At 45.3% G+C, this 21650-nt stretch overlaps 1 protein-coding gene across 9 annotated transcripts in view; it reads right to left on the reverse strand.

The window, feature by feature from the left end:
- The window catches only part of Fhod3 (formin homology 2 domain containing 3), a 434672-nt gene that overhangs the window by 347527 nt on the left and 65495 nt on the right, over positions 1-21650 (reverse strand). For all 9 annotated transcript variants that reach the window (XM_026400010.2, XM_026400011.2, XM_026400015.2 and 6 more), the window contains exon 3: positions 20515-20579. In XM_026400010.2, the coding sequence (XP_026255795.2) occupies positions 20515-20579 (65 nt within the window). The remainder of the gene's footprint in view (positions 1-20514; positions 20580-21650) is intronic.

The following is a 21650-nucleotide window of genomic DNA, read 5'->3' on the forward strand; positions in this document are numbered from 1 at the left end:
CTACAGCTGCCCCCCTGCAGTCTGCTCAGACTGGGGGAGTCACATTAAGCCTTTAGAATCAGTGGCCAATATGCAGAAAACATGATAGATGCTGTTGCCCACACCTGAGCCCTCTACAGAATACTGGATTCAATAGATGTTAGGCGCAGGGGGTTTAATTGTTTGAGAAGGTAGAGGAAGGAACCCGAGACTTTAATAAAAACACAGTAACTATGGGTCAACTAAACAGTTCTTAGGTGTTAAAACTAAACAAATGATTACTGAAGCCCAGATAAGTTTTACTGGAGAGAAGGAGTTGAAATTGGTATATCTGAGGTAGCAGACAAAGCTTTATTTCATACCCCTGTGGAGGAAGATTACAGGAGTATTCAGCTTGTAATAAACTCATTAAAGCTATACATTTATGTTGTGTAATGTTTATATCTTATTTAACTATTATTCCAAACTGCAGCCATCCTTTGCAAAGGACATCTGGCTGCCCATCCTGATCCCTGCCTGCCAGTTCCAACATTCCACTGCTCCATGCTGCTCCACCTCATTCTGTATCTCCCCAGGTCCTATCTCAACACCTTCCCCTGGAGTGCCCAGCTGTTGCAGCATCAGCAGCAACCCTAAGCTTAATAACCAACTCTCCCCTCCCATGTAGCTCCAGTACCACCTCCCTAAACAAGGCAGCCACCCTTATCTTAACCTCAACATGCCCAAAACTGAATTCATGGCCGTCTCCCCAAAGTCAGCTGCTGTCCTGGAGCCCCTCCCTTTTGGATTTGTAGTCATCCCCTAACATGTTATGTTGGAAAGCCTTTAGTTTTCCAAGTTTCTTCCTGTGCCAGCATAAATACTTTAGAGTATTTATACTCCATTCAGCATTGATGAAGCTTCAGTTACTTGGTGGCCTCAAGAGAAAGCAGCTAAAGAAATAATGATTATATCAGATAGTGGAGCATTACATGTGCATTTGTATGTGTGCACACTTGCTCTCACACAGACCAATGCATAAAGATGCACGACACAATACCTACAAACCAGGTGACTAGGGCAGGGATTGCAGAGACTTCACTTTGTCCTTTGAGACTCAATTTTGAAATCATTGCATTGATAAGAACATAATTTTAGTTTAATTGCTAAATCCAACCTGCTTTGAGAATGTGAGTAACCCTGTATACAGGAACCAGTAGATCATTTGAGCATATCAATTTATAAACAAGATAGAGTGAGCTTTCGTTGGCTAGAGTAAATTAGATACAGTAATCTCTTTTCATGTAAAATTCCAAGTTGGTCATTGAAGTCTGTCTCAAGTGAAAACTCCCTGGTATTTCTCAACTAGTGCAAGGTCCCTTGCCACAGGCCATGGCAGATACAAACCGACTAAAAGAAACGTGCTTTTCCTCCTCTAGGCTTCTGAGCCCTACTCACGTCTCTTGTCTGAACCTAACAATGAACTCATGAGGCAGAAACATCCTCCCCTGTAGAGGACTCAAAAAACCCCAGTCTTCATTCAGCCCGATACTCCTTCACACCATTACACATCAAGGCCATTTCCAGCCTTGATCTTTCAAAAAAAGTTGGATTCATCCCATTGCTAACGTCTTCACTCTGCTCCTGCTCACACCATTGGCATCTCTTCCTTGTTCACTCCCTCAGCCCCCTCCTTGTTATTCCCAAGTCCTTCCACAGTTTCAAACTACTCCTCTCCCTCGTCTCTTACCAACACCATTTTATTTACAACCAGGCAGTAAGATCCAGAGGGTTTAGCTCCCTGCCCACGTAAGACACCTCCAGAATCCAGTTTGGGACCATGACAACCCTAGAATAGGGTCAATTGGACCAGTCAAAACTACCATTCCCTTAAGCTACTCAGAACACCAGAGTCATTTTCTCCCACATTGATAGTCTGACTTAACACAGTACCAGGCACACAGCTGGCACTGCAGAAGTATTGGTTTCCTAGGAGAATGAGTCAATTGTCTGAGCAGATCAGTCCCATCTCACCACCCTGTCCACACACTGGGCTACTGTGGGGATTGCTGGCAGCTTTTTAAGCCCCTCTCCAGCTCTACTTGGGGCCAGCTCCAGAGCAGTGGATCTCAATCAGGGCCACTTTTGTCCCGTCCCGAGAGACATCTGGAATTGTTTGGGAGTATTCCTCGCCATCACAACTGACGCATTGTTACTGGCATCTAGTGGGTAGAGACCAGATGCTACTCAACATCCTACAGTGCACAGGACAGCCCTAACAAAGAGGCATCTGGCCCAAAATGTCAACTTTGCCAAGATAGAGAAAGTACCCAAGAGACCTAGACTCCTAAAAGGGGTGGAAACATCACAACATTCATCCTCAGTTTGAAGCCTAAATACTTTTCACATTATTGAATTAATCAATGCAGCATTCTGCCCTTCAGTAGTCCCAGAAGCATGCGGCAGGCATGGCAGACACTCTGGAATGACCACATCACAAACTTCTGGAGCTGGCTGCAGCGTTTCTGCCTACTAATTTTAATCTTTCTCAAAGGTCATGAATATTTTCAGACCTCTTAGCACAAGCTTATTGTGGGCAGACTTGGTACATATCGCTTCCAGTTGGCAAAGCACTTCGTTCGCCAGTACCCCAAGCTTAGTTACAGGCTTAACTTTGTCCATGTCACTTTCCAAGGGACTTTGAGACCATTATCCTAATTGGCAAATGATATGTAACTACCAGAAGGCTGTGTGTCAGCAATTATATTTATAATGAAAGCTTAATCTCCAAAAGAAAACAGTAATTCATTAAAACCACCCTTCCCATCTGCCATTACAGCGGCCAAAGGAAAAAGAATCTCCTCCATGGTAAGGTATAAATTAGCTGCCCGAACACAAAACCCAGGCAAGGCCAGACAAAAGGCAAGCAAGACATGCATCCTGCTTGGTCCCAGTCAAGCTCTGCCTTGCTGTGTCCCTAGTGACCAGGTGGAAGATTAGGATTAGGACCTGGGAGTTTAGGACCAGGCTTCCCTTTGTCCTCTGCTCAGAGGGCTCCCCCCCCCCCACACACACACACACACTTTTAAGGCAGATACTATTCAGTTCTGGCCACTACATCTCCTCAGGCACTTCAGGGAAGAGGAATCTGGTCCGATATTTCCAGTTTCTACAATCTCAAACAAGGTTCTTCCTATTATTCACATAGATAATATTAAGACCCACATGTGGTGTGCATCATTGTACAAAAGCCAAGCATAGCTACCCGATACATAGTGTCTGCTTCGTGACAGGTGCTGTTCCGAGTGCCTGATACAGACTATCATTGACCCCTCCCAACAACCGTCATTTTACAGGTGAGGAAGTGGAGGTAGGGAGAAGTAACCTGCTCAAGTTCACAAAGCCTAGATGGATCCAGAGTACGAACCAGGCACACCAACTCCAGAGTTCACCCTCCTGCAAGGGGACCAGCGCCAGGCAGGACAACTGGAAATCATATGCAGTGAGTCTTTGCTATGAGTTAGTATCTAGAATGTCCCCCAAAAGCTCCTGTGTTGGAAGCTGGGACCAGAGGCAGGACTTTGGGGAAGTGATCAGATCATGAAGATTCTGACCTCAGTGGATTAACACATTGGTAGCCAAATGGACTGAGGTGGTGACCATTGGCAGGTAGGGCATGGTTGGAAGGTCATTGGGGGACAATGCTCTTAAGGACTTCATCTTGTTCCTGGCCCTTTGCCCCTTCCTCTGCTTCCTGGCTGCTATGAGGGAGCAGCTTCTCTCTGCCATATCCTTCCACCATGGTGTTCTGCATCACTTCAGGCCCAAAGCAATGGAACCAGTCAACCATGAACTAAAACCTTGGTAACCATAAGCCAAAATAAGTCCTATAAGTTGTCTACATCAGTTATTTTGGTCACAGATGAAAAGCTGACCTAATATATCCAACTAGACCCAGAAGTGCTTCACATGCCCCATCTCATCTGTGGGGAGCATGGGAGACCACATGCTATTTCCCTATGGTATGTTGGGACCTGTGAATAGAACAAAAATCTGAGGAGTCATGGACCACTCATCTCGTCTGAAAAGTCACCAGAATAGAAGCTGGGATGGCAGGAGGTATTCTCCAGCACTCCAAAACCACTGAGGCATGCACAATGAACACTTTGACACAGGTCACTTAATCTCCCAGGCCTCAGACTATGTTGAGGTAGAACCAGGTCAACATGGTCATCCCTGGCTTCAAAGCCCTGGTTTCCTAGATCCTGCTAAGATCCAGAACATGCCACCCACTGTGGCCTTGAGTTTGCCCAAGTTCCAATTCCCTGGATTATTCCATTGTCCACAGGATCCCATGTGGGATTCTCCTGAGAGTTACCTTGTCCATGGAAGCATCCTCCTCAATCTGGATAAGGGACCCCACTGGACTCCTGGTACCTGCAAGCATCCCTGCAGACAGGGACCCTGGAACTTGTCTAGGAACAGGCCAACCCTTGGCAAAATGACCTATTTCATGGCCCTGCCCTAAAGTGTTCAATATCATAACAACTCCCTACATTCCCTCCAAGTGCTACAGGGAGCAGAGCATCTCTCCAGATATAACCACCACCATCACATGGTAAGCACAGATTCTCTGCTATATCACTCAGGGACTTCAAAGCACATCTGGTGCAGTATGCTCTCGAAGCAATGACCAGGGTGTGTGCCAGGGCAGAACTCAGAGGCACAGTCTTCACCAGAACAGCGAGCACCGAGAGGCGCTCTGGTTGCACCCCCGGCATGGTGTCATTTAGTTGTAGGCTTACTCCTTATCTTTGACCTCAAATACTCTGAGCTTAGAAGAACAAAACTCAGGGTACCTCCAGTTTCCACTCAGCTTGGCACAGCCATGCTTCTCCAAGCCAGAATCACTGCAGAGGGAAGGAAAGCAGGAACAGCTGCCCATCATGACTGCACACGTGGACACAGCTCATCTGCCTAGACTGCAAGACCTGCAGGAGGCAGGGCTAGATCTAAAGTCCCATGTCCCCAACTCCTGCACATATTGTCAGGAATCTATGTGGATTCTGGGATCCACAGGTAACACTGCTCTTTCTCTCCTGAACTGAGACACATGGGAGAATGGGCAGGCAGATGAAGTCTTTCCAGCTTCTTCAGCCAAAGGGCTTCAAGACAGGCTGTTGCCCTTCCCTGAGCAAAATCCTTCAGGGTCCTCAGAATAGAACACTCACTGCTGAGCTTCACCTGCTCTGCCTTCTTTTCACCTCTTGTCCTTAGGAAAAAAGGGAAAATGCTAGAAAGCCACAAGCATCCCCCTGAGGGGCTGAGAATTCCCTGTTCTCTCTGCAATACGAAGAGATGAATCCTCAAATTAAAATGCATGCCACATCATCTTAGGGTCTACAGGTAGAGGATGCTCATCCTTAAGCTATGCTCCAGGAAAGGACAGCAACTCCTAGTCCACTGAGAAGCAATGGGGTGGGAAGTGCATAGGACTGTCAGAGGCCAAAGTCCACACACAGCTCTGTAGATGGGCAGAGAATAATCTAGAGATCTACTTATAACCAATAAAACCAAAAATTCTGATAGTTTGGATGTTATGTGTCCCCCAAGAGCTCATGTGAGATAATGCAAGGAGGTTTAGAGAAGTCTAATTATAACTGGATTATGAGAGCCTTAACCCAGCGAGTTTATCTCTTGATGGATTAACTGAGTGGTAACTGAAGGTGGGTAGGATATGGCTGGAGGAGGTGGGTCATGGTGGTGTGCCTTTGGGTACACATTTTGTATCTGACAACAAGAGTGTCTGCGTCCTGGTTCTGAGAGCTGCTTCCCTCTGCCACTCTACAGCCATGATGTTCTGCCTCATCTCAAGCCCTGAGGAATGGGGCCAGCTGTCCATGGACTGAGACCTCTGAAACTATGAGCTCAAGTAAACTTCCTCCATTTAAGATTATTCTGGTCAGATCTTTTAGGCGATGTGTCTACCCCCGAAAGTGGGGAAAAAAAAGCCGACAGACACCAGACACAGAATCCTGAATATTCTCCAGGAATTGATGTACCAGTGATAGAATCTAGATAATGAACACTGCAAGAACAGGTGTGGCAAATGCATTTTTCAGTCTTTGGATCTGAGATTTGACCTTCAGCAGGATGAGGCAAGAAGGAATGTACTTGAACAGGCAACTTTCCCCCACTATCTTCCAGGGCCTTCCCAAGGGGCTAAGCTACAGTTCTAAGAACACATCCCGCCCCTTTTCTTGATATGATACAATATGATTTCCATTAAAAGTTTTGCCAGGTGTGGTGGTGCACATCCATAATCCCAGAGGCTCAGGAGGCTGATGAGGATCACAAGTTCAAAGCTGCCTTAGTAACTTATCGAGACCCTGCTTCCCAATAAAAGGGCTGGGGATGTAGCTTAGCCATTAAGTGCCCTGGGTTCAATTAAAAAAAAAGTCTAATTTTAAATACGCTTTGGAGAAAGTTCAGACGGGGAAGTTGAGGCTCAGGGGAGTTCCATGATTGGCTTCTAGAAACCCCAGACTCCTTGCTCTGTCAAGCTTCCTTTACCTGTGCCCCAAGACAGACATGGTCTCCACCCCTGCCCCTAACTCTCTGGGAATCGGGGGTAGACACATCACAATGCACCACTGAAGAGGCCAGTGGTTGGTGAGTGGTGCTATAAGCATTGAGGAACACAGGATTGGTGGGCCCAAGCCCTGCCAACAAGGGACAGCACAGCTGATGGATATGAGAAAGTAACAGTTATCCAGTAGCCAACAGTCATGTCAGTGACCAATCCAGAACTCACCTATTACAAACACCAAGTATGTAGACATTAGAGCTGTGATGCCCACCTGTATCTCATTTAGCTTAAATGCCTATGCTTTGTAACACAGTAGTTGCACCCACTAGACATTAACTGAATGTTGATTTCAAGTGGAAGTCTGGAAATTTCACACGTAACTTCAACGATAGTGGCATTTTCAGTCCGATACTATCTTGACAGTAACATCAGCCAAGCTCATGTTAATGAAAATCCTGCAGGGCTACTGGAGACCCAGTTCTTGACCAAACATACCCTTTAGGCTCATCACTTTTGGAAGCTCATAAAGGAGATGTGAGGGTTCCCCATCTTTGATCAAAGTGACATACCAAGTTCAGTTGCTAGACAATACTAGTTCCGGAATTGAGATCCTGTTCTTCCTCCCTTGACCACCATCTCCCCTCAAGCAGGATATCCTGTGGGAGGGCCAACACCCTTCTAAGTCTAGACCCTCAGGCCTGAGCAGGGCCTAATCCAGGCCATGGTCCAGGGCATGTTTTTGATTGCTGCTTTGGGGTTTTGGCTCCTACACCATTTGCATTAGCAAAATGAAGACACTCCAAAGAGATTTTTTTTTTTAAACTAGCATGTATGAAAGATTTAGACTCTAGGCACAACTTAATTTGGGAGTGATACCTGAACTCCTTCCCACAAGGCCCAGGACAGTAATCTCTTGCCTGATCCATTAATGACATGCTTTGCTCAGAACCCCAATGCCCACTATCAGATACAGCAAGTCCTGACAAAGATCAGGCCTCAGAAAAATCCAAAGGCTGGTGGACAGCCAGAGGGAGGACGGGCTGCACCTGCATCCCCAAGGCCAGGCTGCATGAAGGATCCCTATCCCGATGCCCACATGTGCCAGCAGTGCCCTCCATAAGCCTGGTAGGAGCTGCTCCAGGCATTCTGAGGGCATCTCAGTCGACATGCCTAGCTTGATTTCCAGATCCATCTTTCAAAGAAAATGCACAGCAACATGGGCTACTCACACAGGCCTGGGAATTCCTTGCCAGGACAGATCTGTGGAGCTTCTTTTCCAAGTCCCTAACAGGCTGATAATTGTTTTTATGGTTTTCTGATGAAGTGCCGAGTGTTCTGTGGCACACTAGTGCTTCCCAGGGGCCTGTGAGCCAATCTCTGGTCAGCTCCTTCTCAGCTACCAGCATCACACTTACCCCAGCACCCACTCCCCACACCCTGGGTGCCAGAAGGCACTAAACCATGCAGGGAGACAAGACGGGAAGGGCCACACAAGCTTTAGAAATCCCAGGCCAAAGTCATCAAAAGAAAAAGCTCCAGATACACATCTAATGTTAAATTTATCGGAGTAATTAAAAAAAAAACTGTCATCACTAGTGTTTATTTAGTAGTGAAAAACAGGTCATGTATTACATGCTACTTGACTAGCACATTCAAGTGTTTTGAAGATGTCAGCTCCTACATTATTTGTGCTATTTTGGTAGTGATTAGATAATTTCAACTTAATTGTAGGTTATAACTAGCACTTGTTATTTTCATTCCTTTTCACACGTTCAGCTGTTTAATGCCTAAGCAAATGCTCAAGAACACATCCTCTGATCCCACTTTTCCATTCCAATTCTTCCTTTGCATCCTTAAGGAGAATATAACCCAAGAGCACGAAGAGACCACCTGTTTATAAAACATGCTTATTTCAGCAGAGGGGAGTTTTTCCAGGGAACATTGACTCTTCTGTTCTTACCATAACTTGAGTATTCTAAGTACCAAAGTGGAATAGTTGAAGAGATCCACAACATTGACCCCAGTGCCAGTAGCTACTCGGGAATCCCAAGATCAGAACAGCCCCCAGGCCTTGGGTTGACCAACTCCAGTTTTTGGGAAAAAAGTTTAATGGACATTAAGCCAGTCTCAAAGCAGTCTACCCATCAAGAAAGACCCAGCAGCTGAAACTTAAACATGCTAATTAAGCCATACTTGAACTTTAAGAGATCCAAAGTTTCTTGCCCAAGTTTAACATTTAATACAATTCAGGGATCCAGTCCTGAATGGGGAAGATGGGACCCTTTGAGAATTAGAAGGCAGGTATTGCATGTAAGTCAGTTCTGCCTCTAGGAATAGAGCCTCTAAAGATGCCTTCCTGCGAGAACTGCTCCATAACCACATTTATATTTTGCTCCAATATCCTGTACAGGAACAAGACACGAAATTTCTCTGGGATGATACTATCTGCCACCATTTGCCTAGGGATTAGCATGGGCAGGGCACTATGCATGGACCTGTGCCCACATCTCCTTGAGGGCTTCTATCACCACCAGGTCAAGGAATGAGGTCCCCTTGCCCTCCCTGTTGAGGGAGCAGATCAGCCTACAGGGATAGTTTGCTTGGTTACAGGCAGGTTCGGATTCAAACTCCAGTTTATCCAATTTTGAAGCACACACTTCCCTCTTTCCCATTCCTTGGGTTCACTAGTCAACACCAAATGTAAGCTTGACTGGATCCAGGATCAGTGAATTTATTTCTCACTACTGTTCGGAAATGAAACATCACCCCCTTTTGGTAACTGGAGTCACCACAGGATAGGTCACAGCTTCTTGCGTCTAATGCTGGAACCTGTGTTCTCTCATGGGTCAGTAATGGTACTAGTGAAGGGCTCAGCCAGAAAAGATGGCCACATTAAGTTCCCAGTCAAGGACAGAGCAATAGCAGAGAGGTTGAGTAGAGCAATAGCAGAGAGGTTGAGTACAACACCCTGCAGTCAAGCAGACCAGAATCCAAATCTCAGCTCTGTACTGAGGGCTCTTAGCTAAGAAGCCGTACGGTGGGTGCCTGCTTTCTTCATCTATGATGTCCCAGACAGTAATTCCCATCCAGAGGTTATTGTCTGGATTAAGGGAGATGACATCTACCCAGATCTTTCCTTGGTGCCTGGTAGAAAATAATCATTAAGTGCTCAGTGGAAATTTCTGTATAAAAGTTATCTTTTGGAAGTAAATCGCCTATTTTAACAAGACCATTCTTTTCTGTTTATAAGTTAGATGTGGGTTTTAATACCAGCTCTGGTTGGAGTGTGTCCCTGGGTGAGCTACCAACCCTCTTTGAATTTCTCCCCCTAATGTGTCAGGAGGATATGGGATAACCTGTTGAACCCCTTGTACACAGCAGGTACTCTATGGTGGCCCTAGTCCTAACTCGGATGGAGCACAAGACTCGGAAGTCACCTGACCTCAGGCCTATCATGGCACAGAGATCATGATTCAGATGGCTTTCAGACAAAATCCTCATACCTAAGAGCAACGCTCCTTCCATTCATCCATTCTTAGGTGACAAGCCCAACTCAGGAGGAAGTTTACCAAAGAGAAGGTTACAGGAGGGCTAGACTCTCCAAAGGCATCCCATACCAACACTGAGCTGAAACGGTCCCCCTGGAACCCTAACACAAAGTCCATAGACCATCCTCAATGATGTGTCCTCCTGCTGTTTATTGGCTTAAGAATTTGAGGACAATAGCTTCCTACCCCATTCCCCAGGAGAATGGGAGCAGCCATCTTGAACAGAGAGCTAAAGAAGAACTCGTCGCACCTCAGCTCAGACCACCTCCACTTGCACTCCAACCACAGGCCCAAGCTTCATGCTCACACTGCTCCAGGCCAACGTACGTGACCATGGCAGCACTCGTGGTCACAGTACTCTGCCCAACACACGTGCAGGCTACAGGAAAGCACTGCTCCAGGTTCCCACACCACCTGCAGGGTCAGGAGCCAGCCTGGAAGTGACATGCTACTCACTTTCACAGGTTTTCACTCCTTCACCTTCTGTTCATCTTATTCTTCTGACCAAGTATCATAATTCCTTTCTGAATGAATTAAACTTGATATATTCATGTTCACTACATTCCTGTTACCCACTTTCCTGAAACAATTAGGGGTCCCCTCTGTTCTACAGAGGGCACCAAATGATCCACTTTCAAGGACTCGGGAGCAAGGTGCTACCAGGCAGTGTCCATGCCACATAGACCTTCTCAGACAAGAACCAAGGCAAAGTCAGGAGCACAGAGGACTCCCAGCTTCTCTAGTCCCTCCTGGTTTCTTTTGGGCACCTCCTAAAATCCAGAGGCCACCACATGATGTTCTAGTCAGTGAAGAGCCAGTTTCCTGGCATTTCTCAACATGAGGACTGACTAAGGCACGTGGGTCAGTGGGGATGGAAGCCTAGAAGGGACCAGAAGTCCCACCTCCCTCTGTAGGATCTACAGCTTGGCTCAGAAGGATTTCTAAACAAAGCTCACCAAGGGCCAAAACCAGTTTCTCAGCTGACCTACCTTCCCTTCAGGCAATCCCAAACACTGGCGCTCAGCCAGAACCCCATCCTTTGAAGCCTTTGAAACACTTCACAGAAAGCGTTTCAGAAGACATTTAGAAGCTCTGCCAGTACTGCTCAGGCTTCTCAGCCTGGAAGGACCTTAGCTTCTACAATCTTGTATCTAGAGAAGGGCCGAGATGGGCTCCATAAGCTAGACACAAGAGCACCAGGTCAGCACAGGCAACACCCATCAGGGACTCCAGCCTGCGTCCTATACGCTCAGTCCTGAAACCTCGAGAGAACAACTTAGTACTTGTGGGCTAACCTTCCCAGCTCCTCTATGGCTCAGAGGCATAGTGAGGCTGTGAAACTGGGTGGGAAAGAACCAAACTGCAAACGTGAGTCAGTAATTAGGGACTCAGATAAACCATCAGGATTTTTCTCATTTGTTGATAGAGTTCCTCTCCAACTAATGATCTTTGTAGGCTTTTGACTACTTGTGAAACCTTTAGACAGTCACTAACTTTAAGACCATTCTTAAATTGGCCAGTGAATCTGAAGTAAATACACTGTAAAGGGTAAGAAGTGACTGGGGTATGAGCTGTGTGCCTGGCCCCATCCCTCGTCAAGGTTTAGCTCCAAGTCCTTGCATTCCAGCCCACATGCTCATGATGCAGTGCTGAGATTACAGATAAAGCATGTTGCTTCTGGGCACAATTAAACCCACAAAACATTCTGTCGTTTTCAACTATGCTAACAATTGAGAAGCTTTTTTTATTTGTCCTACTTAGTTGTACACGACAGAATGCATTTCAATTCATCATACACAAATGGAGCACATCATCTCAATTCTCTGGTTGTACACGGTATTGAGACATCATTCATGCAGTCATACATGTACCTAAGGTAATGATGTCCATCTCATTCCACCACTTTCCTACCCCTAACCTCTCCCTTTTGCCTAAAGTTCCTGCATTCTTCCCATGCTTCCCCCATCATAGATCACCATCCACTCAAGAAACATTCAGCTTTTAGTTTTGCTATTGGCTTACTTTGCTTAGCATTCCCTAGCTCTACCATTTACCTGCAAATGCCACAATTTTATTTTCTAACTTTAATGTTGAATAATATTCCATTGTGTATATACAAGTTTCTTTATCCATTCATCTATTGATGGGCATCTAAGGTTGGTTCTATAGTTTAGCTATTGTGAATTGAGCTGCTATAAACATTGGTGTAGCAATGTCATTGTAATATGTCGATTCTATCTCCTTTAGGTATACACCAAGGAGATAGCTGGGTCAAATGGTGGTTGGAAAATGGGAAATCCCTATCTCTCACCATGCACAAAACTCGAAGTTTTTTTTTTTTTTTGAGACCCTGCACCTAGAAGAAAAAAAGGAGGCCCATATCTTCATGTTGGACTAGGCCCTGACTTCCTTAAGCTCCCTAAGGCACAAGAAATAGAGTCAGGAATCAATAAATGGGATGGATTCAAACTAAAGAGCTCAGCAAAAGACGATCAGTGAAGACAGCTTACAGTATGGAAGCAAACTTGTACCACATGCACAGAGAGCATTTGAAGAACTCAAAGTTAATTTCAAAAGAAACAACCCAATCAATAAACATGCTAAGGAACTGAACAGACTTCTCAGGAGATATATAATCAGTCAACAAATAAGAAATTTTTAACATCCCTAGTAGTAGAATAACTACAAATCAGAACTAAGATTTCATCTCACCACTGTCAGAATGGCAGTTGTCAAGAATAAAAATAGTGTCAGCAAGCATATGGGGAAAAGGGCACACTCGTACGTTGCTGGTGAGATAGCAAATTGGTGCAGACAGTCTGGAAAGCAGTGGGGAGATTCCTCAGAAAACTTGGAATGGAATCACCATTTGACCCAGCTATTCCACTCCTCAGTTTATATCCAAACTTTGTCAGTTCCCTTTGGCTATCCCGTCCCTATTTCTCCAGTGCATGAACTTGAGATGGAAGCCCTTGCAACAGGTGTGCCAATGCCTTTTACCCCTTTAAATCTTGAACTGGTTGTATGTCTTACCTGTCTTACACACATGTATGTTTTAAAATAAAACCCATCAGGTATTTCTAGTAGACCAGAAATGGTCACTATGCTCCAAGATCCCCCAGGAATCCATTTCCATGGGTCTCAGTGGTTTGTGATCGGTACTTTAACACAATCTTGAGAACTCCATTTAATGAGACGTTAGTGAGCATCCATCCTCCTCGAATCTCTGAATGTCAAAATCTGACAGCAAGACAAAGCTTTTGTTTCCCAGAATCGACCTACTGTTGACAAAAAGGAAGTTATCCCTCTATGGGGACAGTCATGGGCACAAACTACCATCAGTAGAGCTTGTGCTGTACCATAAGATTGGCCAGACCTGCAAGGGGGAAAAGCATGTGTGTACAGTCCAGTTAGAAGTCACTCAAAAGCATAGCATCTTCCCTACCAGGGGTTAAAACTGAAGGTTTTGCTGGAGAGCAATTTTGCAGTCTAACTGCTAGCACATATCTCCCATCTCCTAGCTGCAGGTATGCTCACCAATATGACTACATTATCCATCAGCTTTTGCCAGAATGTCATGAGCCTCTAAGTGACCAGGATGTGATTACTAGAACAGAACACAGATAATGGAATTTGAGCACTGCCTTAGAACCATTATCTTGAGATCCTTAGAGATGAAAGATCAAGTACTAAGGATACAGTAAGTAATTTAAGTAGAGCAGGGGTGGAGGGGTAGAGCACAAACATGAAACAAAGCTGCCACGCAAGATCTTCAATTCACATGTTCACATCCATATTTCTTTTCCTGATGCCTCTTGGTTCCTATAGGTGACCTGAATTTCTGGCCATATCTGGCAGGTTCTCATGCTACCTCAACAGGTGTGTCTTCATCTCCTGCATTTGTTTACCTGCAGGTCTGCAGACACTAGAGCCAAGCTTGAAGTTCATTCTCTAAGGCTGGAGTTGTGGCTTAGTGGTAGAGCGCTCCCCTAGCATGTGCGAGGGCCTAGGTTTGATCCTTAGCACCACATAAAATAGAGGTATTGTGTCCAACTACAACTAAAAAGATGTTAAGAATTCTCTAGTTGCTCCTTCCATTTGGGGAAAAGCTCATTCTTGAGGGTATCACGGAATCACAGCACTTGTGAAAATATGTGAAGCAGAACTGGACACTAGCATTTCAAAACTAGACCAACAAAGGTTAACAAGCCTGGTAGCAAGTTTCACATCCTGCTCATACTCTTTCCCATTTAGGATTTGGGGATGAACATGGGGATCAGCACATCCGACAGATAAGGCACTTTAGGAAGGTGGCCACCTGGAGTTGTCAGCAGCTGACAGGCCGACTTAAGAAGTCTCATCCAGCCCAGATCCAAGGGCCTTTTAGAAACATGGACGTTTGGGGAGTCTGCCACCTGGAACCTATGACAGATTAAAAAAAAAAAGATGACGGGAGGTACTTATCCGATTAACCCATGGAGCTTGTTTTTACACTGAAAAGAACCATAGGCAAACCTGGGTCACAAACTTCTTGAGGTATAAAAGGGAGGTAGTTTTTAAAAAGGGCCCTGAAGTCCCCTGTTGCATGGGAGACCATTTATACCGGGCTCTGCAGGAGGATGAGCACTTCTTATGGAATGAGGGACAGATGGGTCCCAGGAGGCAAAAATAGTAACCCACTGCACCCAACGCCTCCAGGGATGTGCACAGCTGGTGAGCCTGGTCACCAAAGTCTAGGGACAAGGCGTGAAGGCAGCTCCTAAGGTTGCAGTGGTATTGATGGCAGAGGAGCAGAAGTGGCTGGAAAGCAAAATGGGATCAGCAAGAAGTCCACGTCCAAAGTCTGAATATACAGAAAGCCCAATTTGGGGGTGGGGACAAGAGGGTACATGGCTCTGGGTCAGGGGGTCTCAACCAGGGAATAGTCATCTTGACTCCAGTTCCAAGTCATGCAGTGGATATAGGGGTGAGCTTCTGGGTGGACAGCAGAGGGCCAGCAGCACCTTCGTGGGCCCCACAGCACCCAAGATCACATGTCACTGTACAGTGCTGCCAAGGCAGCCACTGTGCTCGGTAGCACCTTGTCTTTGTTACCCAGCATAGAATCACCAAAGGTGCTGCCAGGCCCACAAAGGGCCAAAGGTAATTTGCTGTTTCCCAGAGAAAACCTAGTTCTAACAGACTTCAAACAGACACCTAGCCAAGCAGCAGGAAAAACTGCACCGAGATCTAGATAATTCTCCATGGCTCAGCGACCCCCTGAAGCCCTCTCCAGGGTGGTGCCAAAAAAGGAAGCTGGCAGAGTGCCTCCCTGTAAGGGCCAGGAGGACTTTGCCACCTGTGAGAAGACAGCTTAAACTTATCTGAGCAGAGGGAAAGATGCTCAGAGGTAAGGGGAGTGGTACCCAGCCTGGTCAGAAAGCACAGGTAGAGGCAAAGGATGGGTGAACCACACCGAGCTATAAGCTTAAGAAAGGCCAAGCCTGAGAAAGGGATGCAAGAGCAGAGCAGGGAGGGTGGTGGGAGCCATGGTCACAGCTCTACTGCCCACACTCAAGTCACTGCGAGGTTCAGATAGACATGACTCGTACCTCACCTGGCTCCACCCCACAAAAACACACAGGCCACCTTCACCAATACAAGCCAAGCCGATGCCATCACAGGATCCTTTCCCATTAAGGCTTCAGGATCCTCCACAGTGCCCCAGGCGGCCACTTCCCAAAATTGGCTGGCATGTGAAATGAACCCCCTCATTCACACTAGAAGGCCGCTTTTGAAGAAATGCGGCACTATTTGCAATTCACCTCTTTGTTGTAGCCATACTAAAATGCAGAGCATAGACAGCTGTGTGACGTGGCTTACAAGAAAATGCTTTGCAAATTATGTATCGAAGCCTTGTTCGCTCTATGTTTCCATTGCTGGAAATCGACTGCTTTACTGCATCAATGGACAAAGCAGTCTTTTCTCACATTTTCTTCCTTTAAAATCGTCTTTGTCTCTGTAACTTGATCCTTTGAGCAAGGAAGCTAATCTCATGCAGAGATTAGGTACTTCACAGCCACCTTGCCAGCTTCTTCACACCCCATCTCCATGGGCAGACCTGTCACCTAGGCTGTGGAGAAATGCCTCCAAAGACCGCGTGCCAAGCTGATCTTTTTCAGCTTCAAATATAAGTGACACTTTGGAATCTTCAGCCAATTCTACCCTTTTACTCTTTTGGTAGGCATAAGCATAGGCTTTCTGGGTCTCAGAATCAATTGACAGGATTTACTTCCTTAATAGAAGGACTTCAGAGAAGTGAAGCACAAGAGATTTTGAGCCAAATAGAAATGCAAAATTGTCTACCAGCAGAAAACAAGTTTTAGATCCTAAACAATTTCATGTTTTATATCCTTGATTCTATTCTTTCACCCACAGTTCTTGAGCTCCTTTTCTCTGCATGAAAAGACCTAGCCATCAGAATGTTTTCTAGTATCTAAATAGGATCCCTGAGAAAAATGAACTTTTTGATCCTTATCAACCTCATGAAGTGCAGATTTCTCATATCTAAGTAAAAAATCTGCTAGGCATAAGTTCAATGCCCACGATAGGGCTATCCACACTTTTCTTAGAGGGACTGAAGCTGTATTAAGAAGGCAAGTTGATATAGTTCAGTTGGTAGATTGCTTGTCTTGCATGCACAAGGCCCTGGGTTTAATCCCTAGCACCAAATATAAAAGGCAAGTTATGTGTTCTTTGCTGCAGTGTTACATCAAGTGCTTATGCTAAAAATGTACAAAGAAAAATTAGAGGAGCATGAAGGATCAAGGCCTATACCAGAATCTCATTGTAATCTCCTGACAAATCCATCAGAATCGCAGCACTATGGAAGAGACCCGTCTCAGATGCTGGCTGTGACTACCCAAGCAGAACCCCGGTAGCCTTCATTTTTAGTGAGGCTTGCTGGTTGCTAAGTATGAAGCTCCACTCTCATCCCATGGGGCTCCAGAGTTAATGGAGAATGCCAAAGACATGTCACCTCCAGTTTGTCAACACCATCCTGGATTCTGATCATTCCTATACTTAATAAAAGCAGGAATGAAGGGGAAGAGAAGGTAGGATAAGGAAGACAGGACTTGGAGACATTCATTTAGTAGTATTTTAGACCCATAAGACAAAAGCTGATCCTGGGTCGTGGCAAGCCAGCCACAGGATCTGAGAGTTATGAGCATTTTGAGCTCACAGCAGAGTTGACTGGACTGATGCTGCTGCCTTGTCGGGGCTGTGCACGTATGTGTCCCTTTCATGTGCTCTGCCTTTGATTTTAGCACATGAGGCAGGTGTGATCTTCCACCATGTCAATCTGCTGACAGCAAGACATCACAAAGCGAGACTCAACCCCCAAAACCTAACCCCTTGCCGCATTTGAATGGCTTCTCACCAATAAAACCTGGGTTTGAGGGGTGCTTTCTTGCCTGCCTTGCCCCCCTTATGGGAGCTGTGGCTGAGGAGTGGTCACTGAACCCAAATAAAAGTTTCTTTGTCTTTTTACTTAGTCCAAGTTTACTTGGAGTGAGCCTAGCTGGTTTAGTTGCGTCATGACACTGGATCCTTCTAGAAAAGGAGGGTCTTTGCGATATTGGATGTGATGTTAGTCTAACAGCAGCAGCTGCTATGTCCAGTGTCTGGAGTAATTCATCTCACAGGATTAATAAGGGATATAATCTGTAGAGGAAAGGAGGACTCAGCCAATGGGTCCCCCCCACACACACCCCACCCGTTGCCATTTCCTTTGTAATTTCAACTGGAGATTGGTATTAAGAAGCCAAACAAAACCTCAAAGAAATTCCGTCTGATGTTGCCCCTTGGAAAGGTAGAGAATGTCACAATGGAGGAGGTGCTTCATAAACATGATGCATACATTCCATTTTCTATACATAGCCAAAGGATATTGTTGAGTGCTATAACAAATCCAGATATTGCCAACAGAAAATGAAATAAGTGTTTTAATGCTAAGAAAAAAAACTGCTTTCTTGGGTGTTAGTGTTCATTTTACATTCAAACCCTCTCATCTGGCATACTGAGGCCTGAGGTAACTAATGGTAAAAGCTGATTAAAGCAGAAAATGCTTTAAGAAAAATAATGCATACACTTTGAAAACTTGTACCTACAGGGACCACATGCCACAATTTACCTATGAAGAGGCCAAACTGGTTCTTTGAGAAGCTACTCACTGGACTTCCACAAGGATCTTCTTTCATGAACCATGCTAAAAACATGGTCTACACTTCCCATCCGTTTCCCACCCCACCTCCAGTTCAAGCAAGAACCAAAGACAGTTGACAATAGAATCTTCCAGCTAGGCACAGTGGCACAGGCCTGTAATCCCAGCAGCTCGGGAGGCTGAGGCAGGAAGATTGTGAATTCAAAGGCAGCATCAGCAAAAGCAAGGTGCTAAGCAATTCAGTGAGACTCCGTCTCCAAAGTACCAAGTGGAGCTGGGGAATGTGGCTCGGTGCTCAAGTGTCCCAAGTTCAATCCCCAGCACCCAGAAAAGAGTTGTAGGTTTCTCACATTCTCCACCTCTCAGAATTGTTATAACCCACTTACATTGACAAATGCTTTTGTAATGACCTATTTCCCACAGAATATCCAAGGAATTTTCAAAGCAGTAACTCGTATATTCATATCTTCCATTTATAAAATACTTAGGGATCATTAAGTTACATAATTCCAATGATGGGTACAATTGACATAAGGAGGTTTAAGTGCACACACTCTCAGCAACCAGTTGAGCCCCTGCAGCAGGAAGGCAGGAGTGTCCCAGTCAAGGGTTGGCTCAGCTGGCTACTGTGCCGAGCACGCCATGGGATAGGATGGCCGTTTTTCATCCATCACACAGGACCCAGAATCCAGAAGTTAATGCAGAGAGTCAACAACATGGAAGTTGGAGAAACTCCTGTACTTGATATAATTTATGTATATACTGCAAAATAGTTTGTTTTTAGAAAGTCTGTTCAGAGTTTGAACCTTTTTTGTACAGTCCGTTTTCCTATCCCTAGGAAATGCCAGTGTATACTTATGTCCCAAGTGTCTAGAGGCTGTCAGCTATGTGTAATTGTTGACCTTTAGTTGTGCTCAGCATATATGATGTGCCTGGCTTTATCCTAGATTGAAATTTTGAGTAGGGGAAAGTTTATCCAAAGTAATGAGTTACAAGCATTTTCTTTAGGGAGAAATGATTGATACATATAACAGAAATTATGGATAGGTAATTAAAAAGCAAGTGATTAGATAAAATTCAAGGCCCATGTATGTTTTACAGTCACTCAGTGCTACCAGCAGTTATAAAGTAGAACAGCCAAGGTTGCAAGCAGGTCCTAGAGTTATTTCCCAAAACATTTAGATCCTCCCAACATCCTGACCTTCCCATCTGAAGTCACCTGCATAGTCACTCTTGATTACAGAGTCAGAGCCTCATTCTTACTTGCAACCTCACCACTTCACTGCAAGTGAAGTAAAATGACAGATTCCTCTCCATCTCTAGCTCCCCCATTCATCCCTGCTCTCCAAGAAATAAAAAGGAAAAACCACCAGAAACCATTCCTTTCACTCCACCCATGAAACCACATTCCAGGTGCAGTTTGGGACTCAACAAAAATTATTTTCTAATTAGAGACCTGAATGAAGACCACTGCATATATTAAAAGCAAAATTACAGATATAAAGTACTTCCACACAAAGTGAATTTTAGTTCCTTTTCTTAGAAGATTATGTTCTTGCTGCAACTTGACCCAATGCCAGGAGGAAAAGGGCCACAATGTTATAGACCATTTACATGAGGTTGTCCATTTTAGGCAAAAAATCTGATTTCCACCATTGAATCAGTGTCTCCAGGTGGGGAAACCAAGGTTTCAGCAAAACCAGTGGCTGCAGGAATGGCCCATGCAGTGTCCAATTGACCTCGGGCAAGCCATTCTGAACCTCAAGTATATTCATCCAAGTAATACCATTTTGCTCTATATCCACATGTCTTCACTGACCCAAGATTTCTTTTCCAATCATCTGGCCAAGCCTAGAACATCAGATCTGCTTCCCCACAAGTGGGCTTCACAGATCCACCAAGAAGCACCTGAAGGATCACATCAAAGGACTAGAGGCTCACACTGTAAGAGCCCAGGAAGAACCTCTTCTGTCCCAGCACTGCAAGAACCTCACTAGCAATCTGAAATTCAAGCTCCAGTCACATCTGAAGAGCAAAAGCAGCCAAGATGAAACAGGACTCGAAATCATTGCTCAAAATGCTCCACTAAAACTACAAGAGCCCACAATAGGTGTGGACTAAGCATATGACATGACTCAGTAACAGTGATGTTTCTCAGCCCATGTTTGATCTCCAAGTATGAACAGCAAACATGCCTGGCTGTAGATGTCACTCACCGATGCAGGCATGGACCCTCACAGACAGCTGCGTCCTCAAGATGATGCTGTGTTTCTTGCCCCTCCTAAGGGAAACAGTGACAAAACATAGGGTGAGTCAACAAATTTACCCAGTGCTGTTGATGAGCTTGAAGGTTCTGATACAGCCACCTGAAAGATTTCCAATAAGCAGGGTCCCAAACTGAACCAGATTCTACCCTGAAATAATGCAACATTACAGGGCTTCAAGGAAGCAAAACAGACCAACTTTGTTGGATTGGCACATGTGTTTTGTTGTCAAGTCCTATCATCTCGTTCCATCCAGTTTGCACATAGTCATGTTTGACCATGCTGGGAAATTTTTTAAGATCTGGGCCTGTGAAGTGAAATTCCTGGAATGTAATAGTCTGTTTGATCATTCCCATAGCTATGTTTTTTATATAGTTACAGGAAAAGGAAACAAATCACAGGGCAATCAGAGCTGTTCTGCCAGGTATAAATTCAGTTGGCTTTTTTCTGTCCCCTTACAGGACGAGAATCCACTGAAGAGCACTTACAGGCCCTTCATGATCAGCTAGGCCAACTGACACCACCCCCACACGCACCAGTTTCTGTCTCTCTGGTTCTCAGTGAGAAGGGTCCTCCCCAATTCCACTCCTACCAGGGCCTACACTCCATAGTGCCTGGCCTTATGAAGTACAGAGCAGCAGGTAGGATAAGGAAGAAGAGAACCCGAGTCCTTGCTACCTGGGGTTGAACAGGGATCCTGAGCCTAGACACATGGGCAAGAGGCAGAGGTTAAACAGGGCCACATTGTGACAGTGTCAGCAGCACTTAGTGGCTGAATTCTGTCCCAGCCTCATCTCTCCCCACGGGGAAAGCCTGGTCATGGCTTCCTACTTCCTGGTGCAGTGGCTGTGAGAAGAGGACCTAGAACTGGCCGAGGCACACTGTTAATATAGTTATGAATTATCCACCGTAGTGAATGCATTGGTTATTTTTACTCTGGAGATCAGATTATTAAAACAGGCCGATTCTTTAGAAAAACCAGTTTTATAGTCCTAGAAACACATGCTAGCCTCCAGCCCGACAACTGCTCAAGCGGTGGAGAATCTCGGGCTGCCTTCGAGTTGCAGTAAACCCTGTCCGTTTTCGTG

This window comes from Urocitellus parryii, chromosome 13 (genome assembly GCF_045843805.1).
Source record: "Urocitellus parryii isolate mUroPar1 chromosome 13, mUroPar1.hap1, whole genome shotgun sequence".
Classification (NCBI taxonomy): Eukaryota; Metazoa; Chordata; class Mammalia; order Rodentia; family Sciuridae; genus Urocitellus; species Urocitellus parryii.